Source organism: Vanacampus margaritifer, chromosome 6, assembly GCF_051991255.1.
Source record: "Vanacampus margaritifer isolate UIUO_Vmar chromosome 6, RoL_Vmar_1.0, whole genome shotgun sequence".
NCBI lineage: Eukaryota > Metazoa > Chordata > Actinopteri > Syngnathiformes > Syngnathidae > Vanacampus > Vanacampus margaritifer.
Window position 1 is genome coordinate 30,358,318 of NC_135437.1, and position 25,744 is coordinate 30,384,061.

Sequence of the window (25,744 nt, forward strand, 5' to 3'; positions counted from 1 at the left end):
TCTATGGCAGGCTTCAGTGGCTCAAACGAAAACACTTCGGCACAAGACCGGGAAAACGCAGACTATTTAACACATGAGGGGAACAGGTGGAAACAATCAGGGATCAGGGTTGACACAGACACCACACGAGGAAGGGCAAGTGACCTGAAACGAGAGGAGTCAGACTTTTCACAATAAAACAGGAAATGACAAGACAGCCTCACCGCGGTGTGACACCCGCAGTGGCTTACTCAGCTGGACTTGACGTTTTTTTTCTTTTCTTAAGCGCTTGTTGCTGTGAAAATGGAGGGAAAAAAATATGCCATACACTTCAAACAAACAATAAGACCAAAAACATGACAAAACTACCGAATGTATTTGAAGAGCAGTTTTAAAGATGGGCTTGCGCTTGACAAATCAACATGGAATCCAACCTGTGTCCCAATATTTCAAAGAGGATTTTTGACACCATCTTGTTTTTCCTTTTGTCATCATTTGTTGTTGTCATTTGGCTTTGTTGTGCTTTTTGTTGTGTCCAGACGGTGAACAAGTACAACAATCAGTACCACAAACTCTTCCAGCTGCTCCCTCAAGATGAGATCTTAATGAAAGGTGCGTTTTGTTTTCATCTTTTCTCTTCTTATGTCGTGTGTTCAATTTTGTGCGCTTGTGCGCTTGTGTGTGTGTGTGCGTCGTTTACTCGTGCGCGCTCCTGCAAGGACGGCTCTTCATCTCCACAAACTGGTTGTGTTTCTACGCCAACCTGTTCGGGAAGGACATCAAGGTGGGCGGAGTCGCAAACCACGGCAGGGAAGCATTTACTAGTGACGGCAATGCGACACTGAAGCTTCGATACAAGCTTCAAACCCTGAACTACAATTCCATAGAACCCCTGCTTCAAAGCTTGTTTTGGTGCGGAAAAAATCACGTGACATGTGACGTCCGAAGCAGCGACTGATTGGTTGCCCGAATGAATCACATGCCTGCTTCGCGGTCCAATCACGTGATTCCCGATTCTGACAGCTGACAGCTTGAAGCAGTTTTGAATTTGAGCGTCAACCCTTTATGACCGCTCTAAACAATGTACTATTCGTGGGTTGTGGCTGCTGTTGAATTGTCATTGCCTTGCGTTGTTACATTTGGAGGCAGCAAGGAAGGTTGTTCTGAAATGCGGGAACACTTCAATCCGATCACTCCTGATAAGGTCGGTGTGCTGGCTGTTTAAAGTTATGTATATAGATCAAAATCAGAAAAAAAAACTTTCATTATCCCCTGGGGACAATTATTTATTGATTGATTTTTTCGAAGGGCATTTTTTTTCGAGGCGCAAATGAAATAAAAAAACGTTTTGACTTGGACGGGAATGGAACTCGAGTTACCCGAGTGGCAGGTTTGGTTGTAAAGCTTCTGTAAATAGGCTTGACCTTTTTTACTTTCTTCAATTGATTTGACCTCAGTCAGGTGCACGTGTAGAAACCGTACATGTAATTATGATGCCCGCCAGCATCGTCGGTCCCGTGCGAGCGAGTTTTCTCTAAATGTGGAGAAGTTGTGAGCAAAAAAAGAAGCCGGCTCAATCCAAAAACAGTGGGAAAATAAATGCACCTCAATAAAAATCTTTTGAGTGTCCCCCATGACCCCCTGCCAGTTACACAAGCACACCCAAACTATGGCATCTTTGACCAGCACTTTCTCCTCAATAACAAAATGCACACATTCATCCGTCTTTATTTGTCAACAGAACATGAACGTGCTATTCGGTCTTAGTGGGAGTCCATCAAAGAATGTTCAAAGCAAAGATGCAGCCTTGCAGTTGACCAGTAGAGGTCGCTGTAAGTGAAGCTTGGAGTAATGAAGCTATTTTCAAAACAATTGGCTCAAGTGGTTCAGTGCTTGACCAAAGCTTCCTTTGCCCATCACGAGTTGTCAGCTGATCATTCGAATCAGCTGCGCTGAAGGAGGGAGACATGGAAGACAGGCTGGATGGGGGCTCTCGAGGACCCAACTTGGCCACCCCTGTTCTAAAGGTATGAATGTGAAAAGTAGAAAGGCATTGCAAAATATTCACTTTTTACTTCTGAAAATGGCTCAAAGAGTCGAGTATCCCTTTAATAGCATGCGGAAGAAATTCGATTTAAAGTAGAGCCGTCAAACGATTGCAGTCATCACATTTTCGAATTTTGATTCATCATGATTTATCGCTTAATTAAAAAGGTTTTTTTCATCAACATTTTTTGCCCACCAAATTTAAAGAGCTCTTGTTACGTGTTGATTTTTTTTCGACATTTAATGTCATGAGGACGTCTTCAAAAAACTTTACCCACTGCACATGCTCATCCTCCTTTTTCTAATCAGGTCATTACTTGCATAATTTAAAATGATTAAAAAAAAAAAAAAAGAGAGCCCGATAGTTTGACATGAATAAATATTCTGAACGTCATTTATTAAATGCACCCTGACGCACAAATGTGCAAAGATGTTGTCACTCGCACCTTCGTTGAGGGGTGAGCGCAGCCTATTTTACTTCTCTCTTGTCCTCGGATGGCAATGCTGCGGTTCACGCTGAGACCGTCGCTAAGCACACCTTTGAATCCACCGCGCTGCGCACAAACAATTGCAACAAAATGCACTTTTTCATGGACAAGTATTTGTCAACATGTCCCGATTGAGGTCAACTTATCTGCACAGCCGTTTGTTTTCCCCAATGAAAATGGAACAAGCCTTACCCAAAAGTAGGATACTTTAGTACACCTAAGTTTATTTTTCGACTGTACTTTTTCTTGCACTAAAAGTAAACTCATTGGGACTAAATTTGAACATTTTAGTACTCTTTGAAGTGTATTCTAAAGTATATTTAAAGCTACTGAACGTAGACGATTCCATTTGGAATGGCTACTGCCACCTGCTGACGAAAAATGAAACTGCAATACCGTTCTTCACATACATTAAGCCACATCTGCAGACAGGGCGCAGGAAATTCGAACTCGAACCCAGTCTGAAAACTATTGGCAAGAGGCTTGCAGGAGTACCCTTGTGAACGGCGAAGGTGTTTGAAGGCATTGCAGTCATAAATGGTCAAACAAAAAGCTGCTTGTAAAGTTATTTTGGGGGAAAAAGTTCCATATTGCAACTTTAAATATACTTCTTTTTAGTAAGGGAAATGTCACCAATCCATTGCAGCCCACCCAAACACCACAAGCAATTTTATTTGCATGTTTTGAATCAAGAAAAACGGTCATGGATGGCATCACACAAAATAAAAAACACGTCAAATGATCCATCTGCTGTCGGTGCCGTTGCAGACGTGCACCTTTATCACACCACAAATGATCAAGTCACCGGGCTAGCAGCCATGGCGAGCAGGCACGAGCATGTGATGTCATGAGAGGAACATGACTGCTGCCCGGCGGAGCTTGTGCAGATCGCTGGCTCCCAATTGGTCGGCGTAGCGGCGGTTGACGTTTCCAAGGTCCGACTGGTAGGCGGAGGAGGAGGAGGAGGAGGACATCGGGTTTCATCTGCAGGAATACATTCCATTTGAAACGAGAGAACACATTAGAAGACATGCAAACGTTCTTCTTCATGCACTTCTACATATGGCCAGGAGGTGGCGAAATGAGCTGTCTTCATAAAATACACAAGTGTGTCCTTTGCTTGCCTATTTATGAATTGACATTGATAGCCAGCGGTGGCAAATCCAGGTCCAGAAAGTGCTAGCTAGCTGGCTAGCGCCCTAGCTAGCTCCTATGGTGTGTTAGATGACCTGTTTTTGTAATCTTTTGCGTGTTCAAATAAATCAGAGTTGAGATCTCGTGAAGAGGGTCCTTGCAAGGTTTTTTAATCAGAAAGTGTCTGATGACACAAAGGAAGCCTGGGAGACCATGTTTGTTTGTGTGAGTGAGTGGAAAAAAAAAAAAAAAACTTTTAGGGAGCTAGCTAGCATCAGGGGCTAAAGCCAAACTGTGGCAGGGTTTTTACTTCCTGGACCTGGATTTGTCACCTCTGTTGATAGCTCTAATGTTCCAGAGCCCTTGATCATGTGCTTGATACTGGACCATGGGGGGCTTTAATTCAGCCCACCTATTTGAGATGAAAGTTCAATTACGCACATCATTCATGGCTGTATTAATATTGCATTTGATTTGACTTTTAATGTGCCGTTTGCAGCCAGGAATTTGGTGTCAGTCTCCTCACCTGGACAAAGGAAAAGGAAAAAGGGACGCAATATGCAGCCCCCAAACCATCCTTTTCTGCAACGTCTTTCAACATCGAACCCTCCACAGCATTGTGACGTCATGCCGCCCTATAGCAACGTGTGGACTCACCGCTGGCGCGCTTGCAGATGTACTTCATCTCGTAACTGCAGCGCAAGTCGTGCCAGTGACCTGCCCAGTAGCCCCCCACGAAACCACAGTGCTCATTTCCGCCAAAGTTGTCCGGCTGACCAGGATGCCAGTTCCTGGAACAGACAAACTTTCCATAGAGATCATGCCAAATAGCATGTAGCCGCATTTGGCCTTTCACCCACGAGCTAGCCGGCTAGTATAGCAGTCCCTAGAACAGACAACCTTTTTCACACAGAGATTGTCCCAAATATAGCCTATCGATTGTCCCAAAAATAGCCTGATGTCGGACATGTCGTAGCGAGTGTCAGACGTCAACGTTCCATTATTCTTTCCACGTCACTTTTGCCTTGGAAAATCATGAAACTATTCTAGTGATAATTTTTCTCATTTGAGTGCAATGATGACCATGAACATTATGCTTGGTTTTGAGGATTTATTAGCAAACTGATAAAATAAATAAATAGAAATTGATCAAATGCTCCTAGTGGTGGCTGGGGCCATCCTGTAACCTAGCAACAGTATTTAGTGAAACACTGCATCATCATCATCATCATCATCATCATCATTACAAGAAGAGGAGGCTCAATACAGAGGTAAGAATCCCACCAACATGGCCAACAGAAGACACGTGTGTAACACAAGTCCAAAAAAATAAACACATTCCTTTCAAAAATTATGAAAAAATACAAACAATTATACAAATATTCCCAATGTACACTTGTTCTTTAATCGGAGCGCTACAATGCGTCTGAGCACATGGAAGTTTAAGAAGGAAAAAAAAAAGGTTAAGTGTCGGGGGTCACAGGGTCTCATGTGAGGGCAACACGAGAAGGCCACAGTCATGACTGGACGCTCGCAAAGTGACGCCAAACGGCCATCTGGCTTCTTTGGATGAAGGGAGGCTTTTTTGCTCCGCCCACTCAGATGACAACTCCTCCTGGCTCCGCCCATACCAAACAAAACAAAAATCCAAATGCAAAAAAAACAACACGCAAACAGGAATGCATAATTAACTTGTGTAGAAAATTTGCATAAGAAGGCATGCGTTTTTTGGAGGGAGGGGGGGGGGGGGGGGTGTCACCCATTTTGTTCTAATACTGCTCAAATGAAAAAGTGCATCACCACCTGGATTCCGTCATCACGACTGCCTGGCAGACTTGGCAACCTTTGACCCCTCAATGAGCGAGTTGGTCAGGTAAATAAAAAAATGTAAAAAAGGAAAACATTTAAGGCAGCAAAACACTGAGCGGCCAATGAGGTGAAGGGGCGGGGCCACGCATCACAGTGCAAGTCGAGACAAATCGAAGAAGGCACTCGAGGTACCTACTCTGGGGGTTCGGGTTGGGGGGCCTTGACCACGAGATATGCTAATTGGCTGCCACCAGTCATGTGACCTCAACTCAAAAGAGAGAAAAGAAAAGAGGCACCACCAACGGCAGAGCAAGAAGTGAGCGTTGCGCCCCCTGCAGGCTCTTCTTGTGCTTCCTCCGTAGTGGGAGGAGTCAGCTCGCATCACAGAACCAGAAGAAGAAACCAACTTGTGCTTTTTTGTGTTTTTTTTTGGTCGCCGTTAAGCGGAAGCTTGGGCTCCGCCCCCTGGCGCATTTGATGCGTTTGGCAGTTAAAGATGGCGGCGGCGGAGCGGAACACCAGGAAGACCCCAACGCGTCCTCGCAAAACAAAGCACATGGCACGGACACACCAATGACGACTCACAACAACAACGCCGCCTTGGCTCCGCCTCTTCCGACCTGCCTTGGCGGGCCCCCGGGGGCTACAGTCTCTGGAGCAGGTGGGGGAGGGGCCGGGACGCTTCAAACAAAGAAGTGACGCCATGTTGTATCCCAACGACATCGTGGATAGTTTGTTTGAAGGGCGTTGCTTTCACACAGACTCGGACGGGGGCCGCCCGCCCGCACGCACGCACGCACGCACGCCCGCACGCACGCACGCACGCACGCCCGCCCGCACGCACGCACGCACGCACGGCCCCCGCCCCAGACCGCCGGGACAGGCACACTCTGGTGTGATGGATTCCGTCTCCTTTCCAGCGTTTCCATGACAACGTCTACGGCTAACGGCCGCTATCTACCATCGACACAGGCTGACGATACGACCAAACAAACGACATTAACACACATTGGCAAAAAAATTCTTGTTTTTTTTTCTCACGCTCTCCACGTGAAGGCGACGCTCACTCGGCTGGCACGCGATGCTGGGAGGGTACTGAGGTTTTATTGTTGCTGTCGCTGATGTCCCGTTTGTCCTGCAGCGCCATTTCCGGAGACCCGGCGGCGGACATCTTCTTGTCAGGGCCGGCAGCGGGGGCATCTGCGGCGGGCGAGGGCCGCGGCGGCGCAGCCGTACCGTTGGCGGTGGCGCAGGTCGGCGCCTCCGAGGAAGTCGCCACCGCGTCCCCCTGCGGAGACGCAACAGTCTTGGCCTCCATCTCAGTCTTAGCTCCTCCCCTATCATCTGGGACGGGCGTAAGTCCGCCCCGATGGTCGCCGGCGCCGGCGCTCCTCTCCGGCGCCCACTCCCCGGCTCGGTCGCTCTCACCCGCGTCGCCGGCCTCCACCTCGGGCGGCGCCGGCTGGACTTGAGGCGAGGCCGGCTCGGCGGCGTCTTGGACTCGGATGTCCCTGCTGTCGGGGTCGGACGCCATCTGGGTGAAGTTGAAGGCCTGGATGAGGCAGACCAGATGTTTGACCTTGTTGAGCGACAGCTGCATCTCCTTCTGGCGGGCCAGGATGCCGTTCTTGGTCTCCATGCACTTCTGAGGCAGCAAAAAGACAAACCAGCGCACGTCAGCTGACAAATGATGTCACGTCTGCTGGAATCATCAATAGGGCCGTTTACAATGACGCTTCAGCTGCTATTTTTAGAACAGCGCATGGGCGTGGCCAGTTGATTTTCAGACAAGGACCCGACTCGCTATTTTCACCCTTAATGTACTTGACAGACGTATCGCGGTTCCAACAAGCCCGTGGCGCTTTGGCGTCTGCCGCCATGTTGTGACCGGGATGGAATGAAGGGAGTTCCCAGAGGAACGTCGCCGTCCGCTGGGTTCAAGCATTTGCAATTAAACGGCAGGGATCGGCGGGACAAACGTCGCCCGAGACACCTCGAAGTGCGCTCTACATTTGGCGGCTGGAAATCCAGAACCAATTGCGGGTTTGTTGATAGTCTGCTTTCTCGGCGTTAGCCTTGCTGCTAGCTGCCTGCTACAACATGCTAGCTACGATACATCTTGGCACCAAAAAGACCTCGAGTGTGAAAATGAATATTAAGTAGGGCCGGACAATATATTCAATAAAAGGTATGAATTTTGACGAAGGTAGAGATTTGGACCGCCTTACCGCAAAAGTGCAATCAAAGTTTTAGTCATAATGAAGTCATCGGATTGTATTTTAGTTTGAATCCATTTCAAATTGGCGAAATTGACAGTTGAGTTGATATTTTCATCCCGTTTACAGTTTGTGTAAAGGACGTGGTGAGATGGGCGGAGCTACAATCAATAGCTGAAAGCGAAGCTCACATCGCCCAAGCCTCAAACTAGACGGCGTTCTGCACGTAAACATTTGATGGTCCGCCTTGAAAAGGCAAAAAAAAAAAAAAAAAAGGCTGGGGGGGAAAGAAGAAGAAAAAAGAAAGAAAAAAACTCTAACTTCTAACGAACGAGCGTTTCATTCATTCCAAATATTCGTCCCCTGACTTTGATGCCGTAGAGAATGAAGGGATGCAATTGGTTCATTGCGTGCCCTCCATTTTGGGCGCGAGGAGGCCGTTGACGAGGCATCACGCCAGCGTCGTTGCCACGACAACAGACCAATCAAGACCTCACCGTGATGGAGTTGCTGAGCTGCTTGACTCGTTGCTCCAGTTGCTCGCGCTCCAGCCGCAGTTCTGCACTCCACTTGAGCAGCTTCTGCTTCTCTTCTTCTTTTGCTGCACAAACGAGCGACGCGGGTGAGCTGCGGCGAGCGGCGAGCGGCGAGCGGCGAGCAGCGAGCGCCCCCCCCCCCCCCTCCTCGCACACTCACCTTCTTTGTAGGCGATGTAAGAGTGGACGATGGCCAGCGTCCCGGGCCACGGGATGGCTTCTTCTTTCTTGAGGATCTGCCGAGAGAAGCCGGCGCCGGTCACACACGGACGGAGGGGTGGGGTGGGGGCGGGGCTTTAGGTTTGGCGAGCGCGGCGGGCACAATGGAGCGGGCGGATGCGTGACACAAGCAACGGGACAAGTGTGCGGCGTGCGTGGCTTACAAAGGGCAGAACAGTCCTCAAGCGGGCCGTTACCTGATCTTGGCATTTGGGACAGATCCACATGCCTTTAGGAATGCTTTTCAGGGGCGGGTCCAGGCAGTCCAGGTGATACACACGACAACACGTGTCGCACATGAGCAACTGGCCACTGCGTCTGCACACAGTGCAGAAGTCCTCATGGATGTCTCCCTGCGAGCAAGAATTGGACCAATCAGTCGGCCCAAAGCAGGCTGGAGGCGCTCGGGTTCCGCAGACGACGCTTCGGCTGTTCGCTTTGTAAGGCTGATGACTGACGACATGTGGGATGATTGACAGACTAGTGAGCCGACGGCGGCCTTCCGCCCCCCCGCGGGTACTTACTTCCCCGGAGCTGGGGCTGGGCAGGGGGAGGGGGCGGGCGGGGCTGGAGGGGGAGGTCGGGGTGAGGCAGCCCGGCTCCGGGACGCCGCCGTATTTGGGTGGGCGACCTGGGTGAAATGAGACAGACCACAAAGACGCAAAACAAACAGAAAAGAAAAGAAAAGAAAGATGGAGAGGGGGAAGAACAACAACAGTCTGCGTGACATACCTTGGAAAGGGAGTCATCGTTGGCTAGCGTGAGGCGGGGTTGGGGGGGGGAGGGGGGAGGGCGCGGGAGGGGGAGGAGTCAGAAGCACAGACAGTGTTAGTGTGCACGCCGCCGCGGCAACACCAAAGACGGTCCTCGACGCTCGCTTTTTCGGCACTCCGCACGATGCGCCTTATTCAACGTCCGGGAATCGAACCTGCGACTCCAACGTCCACGACACTTTCATGGACATTTCCTTCTCTGCTCTTCGAGTCCATTTTTGCCAATTCCGTGGAGACCGGACGCAGTAGGCCAGATTTCCTCAATCCGGTCCTGCAGGTTTTTCCATTGTTTCCGTCCTCCAACACAGCTGAGTCTAATCATCAGGGTGGTTATGGCGGCGGCTGAGAGCGGGAGAGCCGCTCATCCACTGGCCGGAAGGTCGGCGGTTGGATTCCCGCTCTCCCCAAGTCGCGTGTCGTCGGGTCCTTGGGACGTTACGATAACGGCAATTTCCTGGTTTGTGGCGTTTGGCAAACATTCTCACGCCGCTCATTCAAAGACAAGTTGCGGTCTCAGTGGGCCGCAAAGCATTTGACGGTTTGCTCAGGCCATGAGGTCAGCAACGGGTCAAGGACGTTGGCCCCAAATGTGACTCTCGTCTGCCCTCCCGCACACGACCAGAGCTAAGGCGGCCATCTTGCTTTGAAACCTTTACCCCAGCAGAACATGCACATCTGAATGTAGTAGCCATACCTGGCCAGTGGGGGGCAGACTAAACAAAGACTTCAAAAAACAAAGCAGCACTAACACAAAGGTGCAAGTTGTATACTTGCTTATTTCAATTGAACTTCTCCACAAATTCAATAACTTATTAATTCCAACTGCCTTTAGAGATATTGGCTCCAACAATCGTGATATCGCGAAACTGCCACAATATCGTCGTCTTGTCACGATATGAACTTTTACCGTCAAAAACACTCAAATCCAAATGAATGCCGCCAAAAATGTTTCTTTTTTCCCCCCGATGGGCAGTGCAACTTATTGCTGCCCAGTCAATGGGCTTGTGAAGTCAAAAACAGGCACCAACTATGGCCAGCAGAGGGCAGCATTGTATCTCTTTTCAATGGGCTCACTAATTGAAAAAAGATTCATGTCAAAGTCACTGTTGTGCACAAAAATGTATCTTTTCACAAAAAGTTTGTTTTCTTGTCAATGTCAAAATCCTCATCCTGATGTCGTCACAGCAAACAATCTTCCGCTTGCCTTGAAAGATGAGTTCAATTGCACTCAAGGGGTTGTTGTTTTTTTTGAACGGAGGAAGTCGATGTGTGCGTGCATTAAACAAGTCAGTCGCTCAATATCAAGTCTTATGAGAGATTTGATGTTATTTACGCGCATTGCCGTTATGTACAAAAACATAATATTGTGTTTTCTTACAATATCGTGAGCTTTTTTGAAATGATTTTTTTATCGCCATCCTCCCCACAACATGGTGATATTGATTGGATATGGTTACGTCCCTACAAGACACACATTTGCCTCCAGTGGTCGATGGAAGGTGCGAATGTTTGGGGGTGGTCGGAGAGGCCGTAGGCGCACCCTGGCAGCCGCACTTCTGTGGCTATGGCGACGTCGTTTAGCGCCACCGGTAAGCGTGTCAACTACGAATCCATTGTGAAGCGTCTTTGAGTGGCCAGAAAAGCACGAGAGAAATGGGATGCATAATCGGATGATTAGGATCAGGAGTGTTGGAGGACGGGATCATGGAAAAGCTGTCAAGGGCCAGGAGTGAGCGAGGCCGCAGTCGACCCACGGCAGGCAAGCGGCTTAGTGGTGCAAATCGACAGCAGCGAGGAGAGGAAGCGTGTTAATAGCGGCATGTCGAGAGACACGGACGGCACGGGACACCTCGGACCCGACTCCGTGTTAGTGTCCACCCCTCACTTTTGTTGCTATTGCCAGTTAGAAGATCTCAGTGTCAGTTTGCTGCCGAGCGGCCGAGCGGCGCTACGTGATACCGACCTCTCTTTCGGGTCCCCAGGTGCAGAGGGCTGTTCAGGTAACTCACAGCGCTCTTTTTCCTCTGGAAGATAAACAGCAAGCAAAATCATTGGGCAACTCTCGCAACACTTAAAGAAATGCTACAAGCTGCAAAAAGCCCATCGCCGTTACGGGCCCCATTTTCGGACATGGGCGTCTTCGTTTTGGCCTGTTGGGAATTTGACGGACCACGTTGCGCCTCACTGGATGTTGCAGCGCATGCAGGACCGTTTTGAGTGCCTGCCCTTGGACCAGGTGTGGGCCAGACCATTTGCTGACACAAAGTAGACTAAACGAGCAGGTCCAAATTGTGGTGCAGATGGCGTGACATCATATTGGTAGATTCGATGACATTTTGGGCACTCGTGTGTGCGGTGGATGTCGTCCCATTTCTACATCAGGGATGGCGAGATCTGGTCCTCGAGGGCCGCAATCCTGCAGGTTTTGAATATTTCCCTTCTTCAACACAGCTGATCATAAATCAGCTCATCAGCAAGCTCTGCATGAGCCTGATAACGATCCTGTTAATTGGAATCATCTGCAGTTGGAGTAGGGAAACATCTAAAACCTGCAGGACTCCGGCCCTCAGGACTGCAGTTTGCTGCCCCTCTTCTAAGTCACTGACGAAATGGATGGATGGAAGCAATTCTTCTTTTCAGAGGTGGCCACTCGCGTCTCTCTGCCGTTGACTGTTATATGCCCAAATAGGAGGTCACAGACTGAGCAGAAAGTCGGCGCTGACCAGGATGGCGGCACCAAAACCTGCTTGTGGCGGTGCTCAGTCCATGTGCTTTTTTCTAGGCTTGGCATCGTATGTGGGCACTCGCAAGTGGCCGCCTCATCATCGAATATGTCTTCCTAACGCGCCCACCCCCTGCGCCCAGGCCCGGCCACAAACGACGTCTTCCCCTTAACAGGGACCCACCTCGGGCTCAAAGACGGCACCGCTGTAGACCGGGTTGGCCGTCGTTCTCCTCTTCCTCTCCTGCCTTTTGCTCTGAATCTCTGCAAAGGGTGGCAGGCAGCGCGTTGCTTGGCGTGAAGGCGACGATGCTACGGACTATCAAGCGATACCGGCGGGACGGCGGGCGGGCGGCTCACCTTCCAAGTGGTCATGCGTTACCAGACCCAAGGACACCATGAAGGCCAGTTTCTGCAAGCAAGACGTACAATCAGACCAGCGGCGGGTGCGCTGACACTGTCGTGGGTCGTCACCTACCTCCGGACTCTCCTCCTTCTTGGGCCTAGGAGGAGGAGACAAGGGCGCCGATGAGGGGGGCGCGGCCACCGCCTTGTGCTCGGCTCCGCCCCCGGCCGCTTTAACAGTCTGCCGGGAAAGGACGGCAAAAAGTCACACGACTTGCCATGAGGTCATACGGCGGGAGCGGCCACGCTTGCCCTACCTTGAGCTCCGTCTGAGGCGGCTGGGCGGGAACCGAGGCGGGGTCGGGCACCCGCGCCGGGCTGGCGAGGCAGGCCGCCGTGGTGGGCGTGGTGATGACGATGCCCGTCAAAGGGGCAGAGCCGGTCTTGACGCAGGGCTGGCCGTTGACGATGCGCAGCTGGTGAATGGGCGCGGCGGACGAGAGCGAAGGCGACAGCTTGGTGGCCAGCATGACGGGCCTCTGCAGCAGCTGGGGCGCCGCCATCATGGGCGGGGGAGGGGCGGGGGCGATGGGGACGTTGGCGGGCAAGGCGGGCTTTGGTCGGACCTGGGGATCAAGTGCACGCCATCAGAAAACAATCGCCTCATTCCCTAAGAGGCATCGGTCGATATTCCATTTGGACGGTATAATAACCGCGCGCAGTTTTTGCACACGGTTATTATGCCGTCAAAATCTTGTTTGGTTAAGCCATTAGTATTTTGTGTATTGGTATTTCCTGTGCGATGCCCGACCATAGCCTCTCGTTGAGGGCCATTTGCTGCAGGGCTATTGTCATTGTCTTTCCTCATCACTGTGTCAAACCCCGACCAAAATTAAAACGGACAATTTTCATTCAAGCATTTAGAAATCTCTTTTTTTGTGTTACTTCCCTTCCCCTAGCGGAACAGTTGTTTCGATTTTTTTTTTTTTTTTTAAACACATGAACCATGTAGAAAAAAAGAAGAAGACGGAATGTTTCTGCCTCATATTACACTTACAAGTTGTGTTCCTAAATCCTTAACGGCTATATTAGACATTTGGAATTGTCTTTTTTTTTTTAAATGTAATGGGGGAAAGCATTTTGCAAAATAAATGAAGACAAAGTACTATTTATCTTCATCTTTTTTTTGCTGATCCAAAAAACAACTCGAGCCGTGGCTAAAATTCATGATCCGATCCGAACCATGACTTTTGCGATCCTTTTGCACCACTGCTATCAACGCATGTCGGTCGCCGACAGGCACGGGGCGTCGTCACCCGCCCGCCCGTCCGCCCGTCCGCCCGTCCGTCCGTCCGCCCGTCCGCCCGCCCGCCCGCCCGCGAGTGATGTCAAGGCCTTGGCACGCAGGCGCTTACTTACCAGCATGGCGTTCTTGGAAAGGAGGCGGACCGGTTCCAAGCTGTGAGCACTCAGTTTTCCCGCCACCTGCAGGTTGATGGGGGCGTTGTGCGAGTCGCCTTTGGAGATGGCGGCGGTGGTTACCATGGTGACAGTAGCCGGCCGTTGCGGCAGAATGGAGGGCGCGGCGGCGGCTTTCAGCACCAGAGGTAGCGTCTTGGTGGCGAGGACCGGCGTAACCGTCAGCGTCTGCCCGAGTCCCGCAAAAACAAACGCAAACTCAAGTCGTCACATTCTAATCCACCAGCAAATGTCAAAGTATTGGAGAAAAAAAAGAAAAAGAATCTTGCTTCATTTCGGCGACTTGGTAGGATTCCTCAAAAGATTATTGGTTTTCTGTTTGGTATCTGAAGAGCAAAATATTTGCCAGTCCGACCATTTTTCAAACTCGTTCGGCTCAATCTCCAAACTATTTATTTCATTCATTCTTAAAAGAAAAAAAAAAAGACAATATTCAAATTAAAAGCAAAGCAGGAGAAATTAAAGGGGACAGAAAGAAGTAAAACTTTTGTCTGCCCCTGATCTACAAAAAACAAACAAACAAAAACTATTTGAGTCAAGAAGGCTCATTAGTTAAATGCCGGACAAGCGGCCCATTCCAAAATGGATCCATCTATGTTGCTTTTCTCTTATACCGACGCTCCCCTAATTACGAACATGCGAGTTACGAACAACGGTACATACCAACATTTCTGCGCGTATGTCGAAAAATGTTCGGAAAGAGATGCTGTAAGTTGGATTTTGTATTGCGCGTAGTGCTTCTTTCCGCCGCTAATGCCGCCGCTTGGCGCTGTGAGAGCTCATTGGCGGCTGAGCAACGTGGCGAGGAGGAGGAGGAAGAAAACGCCGGTCCCCGTGAAGCAGGAAATAACTTTTGAATCTCTCATGATATAAAATCCTCCTCCTCCTCCATCATCTCCTTAAGCATCGAGTACATCTTCCAAAAGTAAGTTCAACTTCATTTTATTGATCTTATTACGTACTGCGTGTCTTTCGCTCTCTCTCTCTCTAACATACGTAGTACAGGACTGTACGTATTCTCTCCATTTTATTCAAAGTTTTTTTCAGTACAAACCAATGCAGGTTACTTGTACAAGCCTTAAACATACTTATATAAACCTTCAATATACTTACATAGGCTTTAAACATAAATTATAATACAAAATATAGCACTGAAGCAACTTACGAACAAATTCACCTTACGAACGATCGCTCGGAACGTAACTCGTTCGTAAATTGGGGAGCGTCTGTACTCTGCTGGCCATTTTTGGAATAATTACCATTGCTACCATTGCTTTAACCCTTCTCTTCAATTCAGAGGCTGCATCAAAACCTTCTGCACGCTCTAGCGTAAAAAAACAAACAAACAAAAAAACGTATAAATACGTCTTTGGGAAACTTTAAACATAGGACGTATTTATACATTTTTGGGAGCTCTGTCGGATTGTTAAACGTGGTCGCCGGCTTCCAAAAAGTCTCATGATGAAGACTAAAATGGACACACGGCGCCTGACCAACCATGACCACAATATTCACAAACACAAAGTGTGTGTGTGTGTGTGTGTGTGTGTGTGTGTGTGTGCGTGCGTGCGTGCGTGCGTGCGCGTGCGTGTGCGTGCGTGCGTGTGTCCTACCTGCTGCAGTCCTCCAGGAATCTGCTGGGTCTGCAGCAGATTAGCAGGCTTGACGTCGCCCCCTACAGGAGGCACGTGGACCTGCAGCTGCACTTTGGCTTCTGGTTCCTGCTTGACCAGCAACTCTTTCCTCAGCTGCTCCACCACCTTTTTCTGTCCCAACACAACGCCAGTTGTCACCGTCACGCTTTTTGCAAGCCTAACGTGCTTCATCCATCAGACCGCAAGCACAAGTTGCTTGTTTGGCACCACTCAAGATGGCGTTTGTCCTGCGGACACAATCTGGACACTCTTTGTGACCTGTTCCTGTCTGAGTGCTGGTCTCCGTAGAAACCAGTACCAGATGAGGAGGACAAACCAGCTCATAGAGTTCAAGTGCAGCGTTGTCTGGATTAAGCGCTAACGTGCTTGCTAAGCCTCCAAAAGCACAAGATTGTGCGGACGTGACGGCTCGTCATGCAGAAATGCTGCCGTCAGACCCAACACCACTTCAGCCTTTCCGTAAGTATGCAGGGGTGTGAAAAAAATTAAAGTTTTAAAAATAGCTTCGGCAATATATCGCGATATTGACAGCACGCGTTTCTCAAATCGATTCGATATGCGGCCAAAAAGATGTTTACTCTACTTACTAAATTTGAGTAAAAATGATTCTTTCTTTTTTTCTCTCGCAATAATCAAATTATAGATCCGTATCGGGATTAATCGTATCAAATTGTGACCTATGAATCGTGATACGGATCCGATGGCCAGATCGTCGGCAATTCACGCCCATAATACGTCGTCAAGGTGGCGCCAAAAAAGGTGCTTTGTCGCCCACGGGAGCGACAAAGCAGCACAAGCCGCCAACTAGTGTTCATTTGGACAATGACAACTAAACAAAAATCATTTCGTCAACACACATTTTCCCCGGACTAAATCGAGACTAGACTAAAACCAGGGTTTTAGTCATGATGAATGAAAAAAATACAACAAAACCAGTCTGCATTTTCTGCACTCATGAAGATGAGAGCAAAATGCACTTCATAAAAAGTGGACTAAAATCTGTGAACATTTTACACGGGCAAAAACGAAACGAAAATGATATGATTTGGGTCATGTGACGCACCCCCTTTCAAATCTGCAGCTAGCGACTGCCAAATGCACAAACATGGGACAGACCGGACCCGAACCCTGATCCTTCATGGTGAAAGGTCAAAAATAATAAGTTATCAAAAAGATGAGAACATTTGATGTGAAATCATTTTAGATCAGAAATGTTCAACATAATCTGCTGACAACATTTTTGGACTAAAACGTTGACAGATTTTGTTGACTAAAACTAGACCAATAAAATGAGATTTTCTTGGACTAAAATAAAGAGTAAAATGCTAGATTTATAGTCGACTAAGTTAACAAAGAAAAAAACAGGATGAGGTTGACTAACTATGATCAAAAATAACAAGCATGATTGAAACTGGACTCGTAAAATGGTGGCTAAAATGAAGAGTTTGACTCCGAGCCACCGGCGGAGGTGGCCGGCCCACCCGCCCGCCCGCCCGTCCACAAGCGCACGCCAGACACGCCCGCCATATTCAAGTAGCCCTGGATGCAGAGTGCAGTTGGAGGCCTGCCTCCACGTCGGGTGGACTTAAACGCTCGACTCCGCCCACACGGATTTTTCAAAACAAAATTTGCAGATTTTATGATGCGCCGTCTCATGGCATAAAGTTTTTTTTTTTTTTTTAAACACATTATGGGGCATCGAAAATGACAAACACTCAAGCCTCAGTCAGCCAGGGCGGCGCCAACTAAACAGTTTGAGGAAGAAGTGCAGTACTACATGTCTCCAGCAGATGGCGCATCCCTGGACGCTTGAGGTTAGTATTTGGGTTTTGGTCAGTTTTGAATTTCCGTTTCAGCTTTTTGGACCTAATCGGCCACCCGCCGTTGCGGCACGCCTCCAACTGCGCTCTGCATCCAGGGATTCCTCGCCATATTTGCTGTTGGGTCTGAAGCCAGCACAACGGCTCCACCTGGTGCACGTGGCGCTACCTGCTTCTCACTCAGTGCCGTGATCTTTGCCTGAAGTTCGTGAAGTTGCTTCTTCAGGTCTGCATTCTGGAGGGGAACAACGAAGAAAGAAAAGCTTTTTTTTCTTTCTTTTTTTCCAAGCAGTCAGTCATGTGACCACTTGTTCCCGCCCACTTTACCTGAGGGTCCTGCTTCATTTGGGCCACCAGTTTCTGTGGGCAACAAAACAGATCAGCACAAGGTTTGCAATCAAGTGGAAAAGGGAACATTCTTGCCAGCCAACTGAACGCAAGTGAGCGCTCCAGCCTGTGGGTGGCGCTCAAGTGCTAAAAACGCCAAAACGTTTGAGTACAAGTCTAGATATTTGGTGTTCGGGTGCACTTTGCGTCCCGTCGTAGGTCGGAAGCTGACGGCGGTCAGCAGTCGCTTGCAGCGAGCCATCGGGACGGTAAACGGTAAATAAATGTTACATCGGAACATTCGTTGACCTCCAAAAAAATCCTTTCATTCCCTAAACCATCAAATATTTATTATTCAATCAAAACAAGGTGGAATTTGCCCACTGCTGGGGTCCAAAATAATTGAGGATGTACAAAAAGGAAGGATGCATTTCAATTCAATTTGAAAATGATTTCATTCTTTAAAAGAAAAAGAAATGAAGTTATCATCCCTGTCCCTAATCCACACACACACACACACACACACACACACACACACACACACACACACACACACACACACACACACACACACACACACACACACACACACACACACACACACACACACACACACACACACACACACACACACACACACACACACACACACACACACACACACACACACGGTCAAGACTCTTTGTGAGTAACAATTTAACAATAGATTTCAATTGTACTAATGATATTTTTCCAGAAATTGTGCTTTTATAAAAATAAAAAGAAGCAAATTGGACTGAGAAGATTTTGTTTTACGATTCAGATTGTTCCACAAACTGACATCTTGAGTTGAAATACATCCTTCGTGTTTCGTTCTGTATTTTGGCTTTGGGAAAAAATTGCTGTTTCTCACTTTCTCTTTTTTTGAAATGTTAATTGGTAGGATTTCGTGATGGCCTTCGTACATTATTCCAAGGTGGTTCAACGCCATCTTTGGACATTACGCTTTGGTGCATACGACGACAATATAAACAATAAAATGACGACGACGACGACATGATGATGTGGACAAACTCGCCATCGCATTGAAAGCTATCTGACAGCATCGACACGTTTGTATCGTGACAGATTTTTTGAAACTTGAAAAGTACTTTGAAGTGGCTGTGAGCAAGACATACAAAGTTGTCTCAGCTCTCTCCAAAAGAAAAACAAAAAAGTGTCGCTTGCACGATCGTCTGCCGACAACAAAGGCAGACTTTTTGTCGACGTTCAAACTGCAGGCGGGCAAACGCAACCCAGATGGGATTTTAGCCCCGCCCCCGTTTGAAAGCACTGCCTTAAGCACACCCGCCCCTCCTAGCAAACAAACTCTTTTTCTTCTCGGTCAAGCAGCGCGCGTGCCAAAGGTCAAGGGTCAAAGCGAAGGACGCACCTGATGGATCTGGATCTCCACCTTCAGAGCCTCCTGCAACGTCTGTAATTCCATCATGGATGCCGTCAGTCTTTCAGCCGATAGATCAGCCTGAAGACGCAAAGCGCAGATGAAAACTTGGAGCGAGGCGATCGCCGTCGAGGTCAAATGAGGTCAAGTGAGGTCGCCACGGTACCTGAACGCCGTCTCCGCTGGGAAAAGCATCCAACTGAAGCATGAACGTGCTGCTGTGACAAAACACATGTCAGTTTTCAAGCGGGTTTACTCGAGTACATTTGCTTGACCTATCAAGAGCCCTTTCGACCTTTCCCTTGACGGCGCTTCATGCAATTGACCGTCTCGCACCCAATTGGAGCATACCGACAACTCCTTTTACTCATGAAGAGAATAACGGTTTCAACTGGGAAAAGTTCTGAGGGAATTTACCAGCACTCCTTTCATGTTTAAAACTCATCCAGTGCCGGACATTTGATTTTTTTTTTTTTAATACCCACATGACACGAACGAGTCCAAGACACAATTAAGGCAAATTTGTTCCAGATTTCCATTTTGGCTTCTCTCCATCATTAGAACGAAATGATAGAAGAAAAACGATTCATGTGCAGAACGCCGCGGCGCGTTTACAAGTAGCCTGCGTTGTGAAAGTAACCTGAATGCACCGCGTGGCAAGCCGCAGCGAATCACTGCGATTTTGCCGTCTTTTAAGCCCTTTGATGGCACGACGCTTGCGGTTCACCGCAACGCACGATAAGGAGAATGACGACATTGTGTATTTAAATAGAAAACGTGCTTCCTCATTTTTAAAACAACGCTAGCCTAGTGCTAATGCAAAAGGGAACGGCGGATCCACTGACCTGAATATATAACTGTGTATGAGTGCATAAACGCCCGTGCAAACTGTTGAAGCAACAAGGCGGCCATCTTGCTCCTCTCATCCCGCGAGCGGGCTACTGCGTGAACTATACGGTATACGTACAGATCAGACATATACAGCTCGTAGGCAGTTCGTGCAGGGCCGGGGGCGGGGGCCGGGGGCGGGGGCCGGGGGCCGGGGGCGGGGGCGGGGCCCGGGTGCTCACTATAACAAGTGGACGCTATGTGCTGCTTTGAAGGGCCCCTTTTTCTGTTAGCACTCAGTTCCTTAGACCCCAATATTAGATTTGGCAGAGGCAGCTTTTGTTGAATTAGTTATAATTCTTTCATAAAAAATACACAAGTTTCCTCCTGTAAACATCGTTAAGCATATGATTTATGTATTTAAGGCCAAGCTGTAAAATGTCTGAAGTCCTCGTTTAAGTTGAACAAATACATCATAAATCAAGCTGTTTCTCAAATGTTCTCCAACTTCCATACTGTAAATACGTGAAAGGTTTCTTGGGAGGAGCAATATGGCGGCCTCTCGGCTTCAAAGTCTTGGCCTATCGGCTAGCCAGTCATAAATTCAGATCAGTGGGCGGATCCCACTCAAATGCTAACAGGAAGTTAGCGTCAACTTTGGGAGTCCTTAGGTTAGCGAATATTCACACACAAATGCTGTGGAAAAAAAGACCCACAGGTAAGATAACTCAAAGGCACAAATTCTTCCCAATTTGTGAAAAAAAAAAAAAACTAAGAGTGGAACGACTCGTAACTCGCACAAATCGGACTTCGACCAAAACATCTGAGTAGAAAATGCCTCAGAATTTGAGGTCATTTTCGGAGTTTGAACACCCAAGCAAAAGCAAACGTGCCTTGATCGGGTAGCCGAGCGAAGCCGGGCCAAGCCGGGCCAAGCCGGGCCAAGCCGGGCCAAGCCGGGCCATCACGTTGTGGAAGTGGAGACGAAGCGCTGCTCATTTGCAGTCAGAGCAGGCGACTACGCCCAGAGGTGCTCCGTGCGTCCGCAAGCGCATTTGGATTTTCTCACAACAAATGTCTTGGCCGTGGGCCCATATAGAAAGACAGCAGCGCCGGTGGCAGCAAAGAAAAACGGACCGTGCTACGAAGCGCAGTGGATTTAGGAGGGAGATTATGGCGCCGACCGTGACTACTTGCGTAAATACTGACACAAGGATCCCCCTTAGCTGTTCAACAACGTGCCTGACGTTAAACAGTGCACAAGGACCCCTTAGTAGTCGAACAATATGCCCAATGTAAAATACACTAACTCAGCACTGAACTAAAGCATTCTTCATCCACTAATTCCATCACACCCCAACAAAAAAGGTAAGCTATTTTTTATTGTTTAAATACTGTACATGTCAAAAACATGAATAGAAATGTAAATAGGAATTTTCTGTTTTCGGAGCGTGGGAACGGATTAATTGCATTTACATTATTTCCTACGGGGAAAAAATGTTTCGGAGGTTGAACAATTTGGATTTTGAACACTTGACAGGAACGAATTGTGTTCAAACTCAGAGGAACCGAATTCAATCGGAACTTTCTTCTGTTCTCGTTGTCAGCGTGTACATCGTGGATGCACGTCACCACACTGCCCCCAAGAGGCCAAAAACATGCAGGAACAACTGATATTTGTTTTGCAATTACTCTTTTAGTGTACACTATTTTTATTTTTTTACTTAAAGATTCACAGATTTTCTTTTCCTCAAAATTCAAGGACACAAATATATCTAAGGACTTTTTTTTGGGGGTCATGTCAACACACATTTTGCACATGACATAATAGGGCTGGCTTTAAAAACAACAACAAATGATTGATTTTCCATTTTCAGCTTGATATCGATTCATAAAAACATGAATTGATTATTTGAATATCTCTTTTTCCTATAAATTCATAAGGAAATAGAATTTTAAAGATCTTTTTGTGTATGGTAACTTACTGTTATTTTGAAATGTACTGTTCACATGAATTTAAAAGTATTTTCTTACATTTATGAAACACCTGACTTATTGCACTCAGACAATTTAGAATATTTTTCATTTATATTTACCATTCTTTAATTACAATTATGAAAATATTTTCATCTCACCATTGCTCAAAGTATTGTAACAGGTGTTACTTTCATGAATAAATAAACCTTGTCCAAAATGATTGCTGCTTGTATACCATCTTAGACGCCACGCACCCGCACCCGCACCCGCACCCGCACCCGCACCCGCACCCACCCACACACACAAGTGGACGGGCGCCTTTGCCTAGCCCGGGTAACAAGGTGTGACTCCACGCTCCAAACTGGAGATTCAACTCGCAAACGTGCTTTTGGCAGGGCAGGTCAGATAGCTCAAGTCCCCTCGCCAATCATGCGTGCCAATCCAACAACTCCCAGATGACCAGCTTAGTGGCCTAGTGGTAGAGTGTCTGCCCTGAGACTGGGAAGTTGGGGGTTCAATCACTGGCCGGGTCGTACCAAAGACTATAAAAACCGGGACCCATTGCCGCCCTGCTTGAGACTCAGCATTAAAGGGTTGGAATCGGAGGGGTTAGATCACCAAATGATTCCCGAGAACGGCCCTTGCTGCTGCTCACCACTCCCTCAGGGGAAGGGTCAAATGCGGAGAACCAATTTGGCCCCATTTAGGTGGGTGTGACAGTCAGTGGTCCTTTACAGACGCCGCACAGCGCAGACAGAACACACGCTGCATGCGTGATTTGGGGGGAAACATCTTGAAATCAAAGTGGTCTTCAAGGTTCGATCATGTCAACACACAATATCAACTGCGGGAGCGTTGTTCTTGCAATGTTATGGAATAAATGGGGACTCACCACCGGCTGTGGGACTGGACTCCACCCCTCCGCCCTTCCCTGCACAACACAACGTAGAAATGTACAATTCATATGTAATCAATAAAGCATCAATACAGCAGCAGGCACCAAAGACGTACATTAGCTCTCTCATTCAATCAGTAACTGCTCAATAAGTGTCCATCAGTTAAACCACGAGTCACATCAAACAATGCATTGATAAGTGATGGGATGTGTGTGAATGAAAGCTGATTTTACACAACGTAATCGCTTCTCCAGTACGTAACATCATTTCCAATACTTTTAAATCCATAAATGAGCTTCATAGAAATTCCACATTATTGTGACAACTTCATTGACTTCACTAAGTTTGATTCATTGCCAATGCTATGTGAAAAAAATCTTGTCCAGCTAATACACTTGCAAAGGCAAAATCTTTCGACCCAAACAAGTCCTTTTTGAACGTCTTCCCATTGTGTTCACCCCCGTGACGTCACCGGCAGATTTTCTTAAGTTTTCCCTTGAACACAAAAACGAGATGACGTTTTCTCAACTTTAAGAAGAAGTTGTAAGTCAACCTGCCCAACGAAAGCTTTGGAGGTTGACAAGTTGCACACGTCACTGCACACAGGTGAGCCCAGGTAGGGGCCGGGTTAATTGGAGCAATTGGAGCCGGGAAGGGACAACAGCTCTGGGGACGGAGCGGGCGGGGAACCGCCGCGGGGAACCGCCGCGGGTCGCCAACACGGACGAGGTTAAAATGGAGGTTTCACTTTGTTCTCCAAGCACTCGAGTAAAGTGCTCCAATAAATGTTTGATTGGCGTCTTATTCGTGGCAAAAGCGGAATGCTCCGGTTCTCCTTCCGAACCATCCCGGGCCACCGCCGCCGCCGCCACGTCCAACGTCGGTTCCGGCGGCCGCTCCAAGACTCCAAAAGGGCCAAAGTGACAGTTGCGCCGAAAGCCGGAGAACAAGTGGACGTTAACGTTAGCTCGCCAGCTAGCTGTCGCTAGCGCCACGTTAGCTTGGCTGGCGAGCTAACGCGGCTAAGTTCTCCCAAAGATGAAGAAGAGGCGAACGGGAGGAGGAGGAAGAGGCCGGACGAGCGCCCGCCGGCCCGCCGGCCCGCCAACACGACGGCCGAAGCGCGGCTAAAAGACGCCTCCGAGGCTTCTCGAATGCGGCCGGCCACCGCGGAGGCTGCGAGCGCTTGGAAGGCAACGAGCCGCCTTTGGCTGTCCAACTTGTGTCGGCCTCCTCTTCCTCGTCCTCCTCCTCCTCCTCCTCCTCCAGCACCACCGCCGCAGGAACTCCGACAAGAAGCAGCAAAGAGCGCGACGAGGCCACCCGAAAAGAGGCCTGAGGACGGACGCGGAGACGGGACGCGCGTCAACTCGCGACTGAGGACGACATTAAAGTTAGCAAATGAAAAAGCTCGGTGTGCACTTACTCAGCAGCAGTCCTCCTCCAGATTAATTAAATAAATATCTCCAACAAGCCGATCCGCGATGGAACAAGAGCCTAGAAAGAGTCCCGCTCGCTCCTTCCCAAGCACCTTGACTTAGTTGCTCAATTTTGGACGTAGTTTGGGCAAATTGGGGAGAAAAGACACAAACTGAAGCTACAAAACAAGAACTCTTGTTCGATCTCATTCAGGTCTGCCTGCGCACAGCTCCTATCCCTCCGCCGCGGAGCTACACGAAGGCCCAGCAAAACTACTTGTCCTTCTCCATAAAGCCGCTTTGGCCGCCGCAGAGTCGTCGAAATCGGTGACGCTGATTCCCAAAGTTCGTCCGGCGGCGTCGATCGATGCCGCTGGCCCCGCGAAAAGACGTTTTCCCGAAGCGGACTACTTTTTGTGTCGGTGCGGCGAATTTATTTCACTTTGCCTAAGGAACGGCGGTGCTGCGACTTCCATTGCCTAGGGAAAAGACCCGGATGTAAACTGAGTGAAACTCCCGACAGAAAGTCCTCGTGAGCGCGCGAGCCTTTCCACGTACGCGCGCGAGCCTTTCCACGTACGCGCGCGAGCCTTTCCACGTACGCGCGCGAGCCTTTCCACGTACGCGCGCGTCGTTGCTTGATCAAATCGGACGGCTGCTTGTGCTTCACTTCTCGCGATTCGCGGAGCCGCTCACGAGAGCCGGACTGACTCATAAGTCACAACACAACTCGAGCACTCTCGACTCCCTTTGCCATTCTTCACATATTCCAGGAGGGGCCGCTGCAGCCTCTTCCCCTCGCCATCGACGATAGTGTCGCCTGGGTGAGCTGCCCCGGCCGATTTGGGCGAGAACTCAACCCGGCAGGCCCGGGCCGGACCCGAGCCGGGCTACACCCCACCCGGAGTTGCATCACAACAATTCATCAGGCTCTTCCAACTCTTACCGTTCTCCGCGATCTTCGGTCGAAAAATATGTTGCCTACATGTGAAGAGGAAATAAAATAAATAACTGCTTGCTGTGCTTTACGTTGATTTTGTGGTTCAATTCAACGATTTCATCATTTAGCTGGATTTGCATTTTATTTGCTGTGAAAGAGCACCTGGGAGTCCCTTTTTTATGTTGCTTTATTAACAACAACACTGTACATAAACAGTATAAACATAACATACAAAGTTAATACAATGGGTGAAATAAAGGTTTGAAAATAAACAAAACGGGGGACTCGAGGACGTTTTTGTTAACATAGTGGACACGAGGGTAACACATCGGCACGTGACACGGAAGACGCAGACTATTTAACAGATGAGGGTAACGAGGCACAGGAAAGGCAAGCAACCTGAATCGAAATGAGTCAGACTTCAAAATAAAACAGGAAATGGCTCCGATAACGAAAACAAAGACAGACAAACTACGCCACGGTCCAATATTAGGAGTCACAGGCAAAAATATCTAATAAGAATATCTAATATAAATCCGCCGTTTGTTTTCACCGTTTTAAGGAAGTATTTGAATTGCCTTGCGTTGGAGAAATACCAGAAATTATCCATCAAACTCAAGCAGTATTTTAAACACAGCAAAAATCAAGTGTGCCTAGTATCATTAACGAGTGGAAGGGACATTTGGAGTAACGGCCAGGAAAACGACTCCAAATTGC

At 48.4% G+C, this 25,744-nt stretch overlaps 1 protein-coding gene across 9 annotated transcripts; it reads right to left on the minus strand.

Moving 5' to 3' along the window:
- Window positions 1–4,744: 4,744 nt before the first annotated feature.
- On the minus strand, window positions 4,745–24,561 carry phf21ab (PHD finger protein 21Ab). 9 transcript variants are annotated; one of them, XM_077567146.1, is made up of 18 exons: window positions 24,096–24,561; window positions 22,785–24,004; window positions 22,666–22,704; window positions 19,135–19,186; window positions 18,960–19,049; window positions 17,549–17,581; window positions 17,391–17,456; window positions 15,360–15,512; window positions 13,687–13,914; window positions 12,585–12,893; window positions 12,401–12,508; window positions 12,283–12,334; window positions 12,107–12,186; window positions 11,164–11,224; window positions 8,625–9,058; window positions 8,369–8,444; window positions 8,170–8,273; window positions 4,745–7,101 (listed from the first exon to the last, which is right to left on the minus strand). In XM_077567146.1, exons 2-18 carry the CDS (start codon window positions 22,796–22,798, stop codon window positions 6,520–6,522), a joined length of 2,481 nt encoding a protein of 826 aa, XP_077423272.1. In that variant the 5' UTR covers window positions 22,799–24,004; window positions 24,096–24,561; the 3' UTR covers window positions 4,745–6,519. The 9 variants fall into 9 exon arrangements, with proteins under 9 accessions (XP_077423272.1, XP_077423276.1, XP_077423277.1 ...); XM_077567150.1 differs by lacking the exon at window positions 24,096–24,561 and having other exon boundaries at window positions 8,625–8,780; window positions 8,952–9,058; window positions 22,785–24,071; XM_077567151.1 differs by lacking the exon at window positions 24,096–24,561 and adding an exon at window positions 9,160–9,182 and having other exon boundaries at window positions 8,625–8,780; window positions 22,785–24,071.
- Between the last annotated feature and the right edge of the window lie 1,183 nt (window positions 24,562–25,744).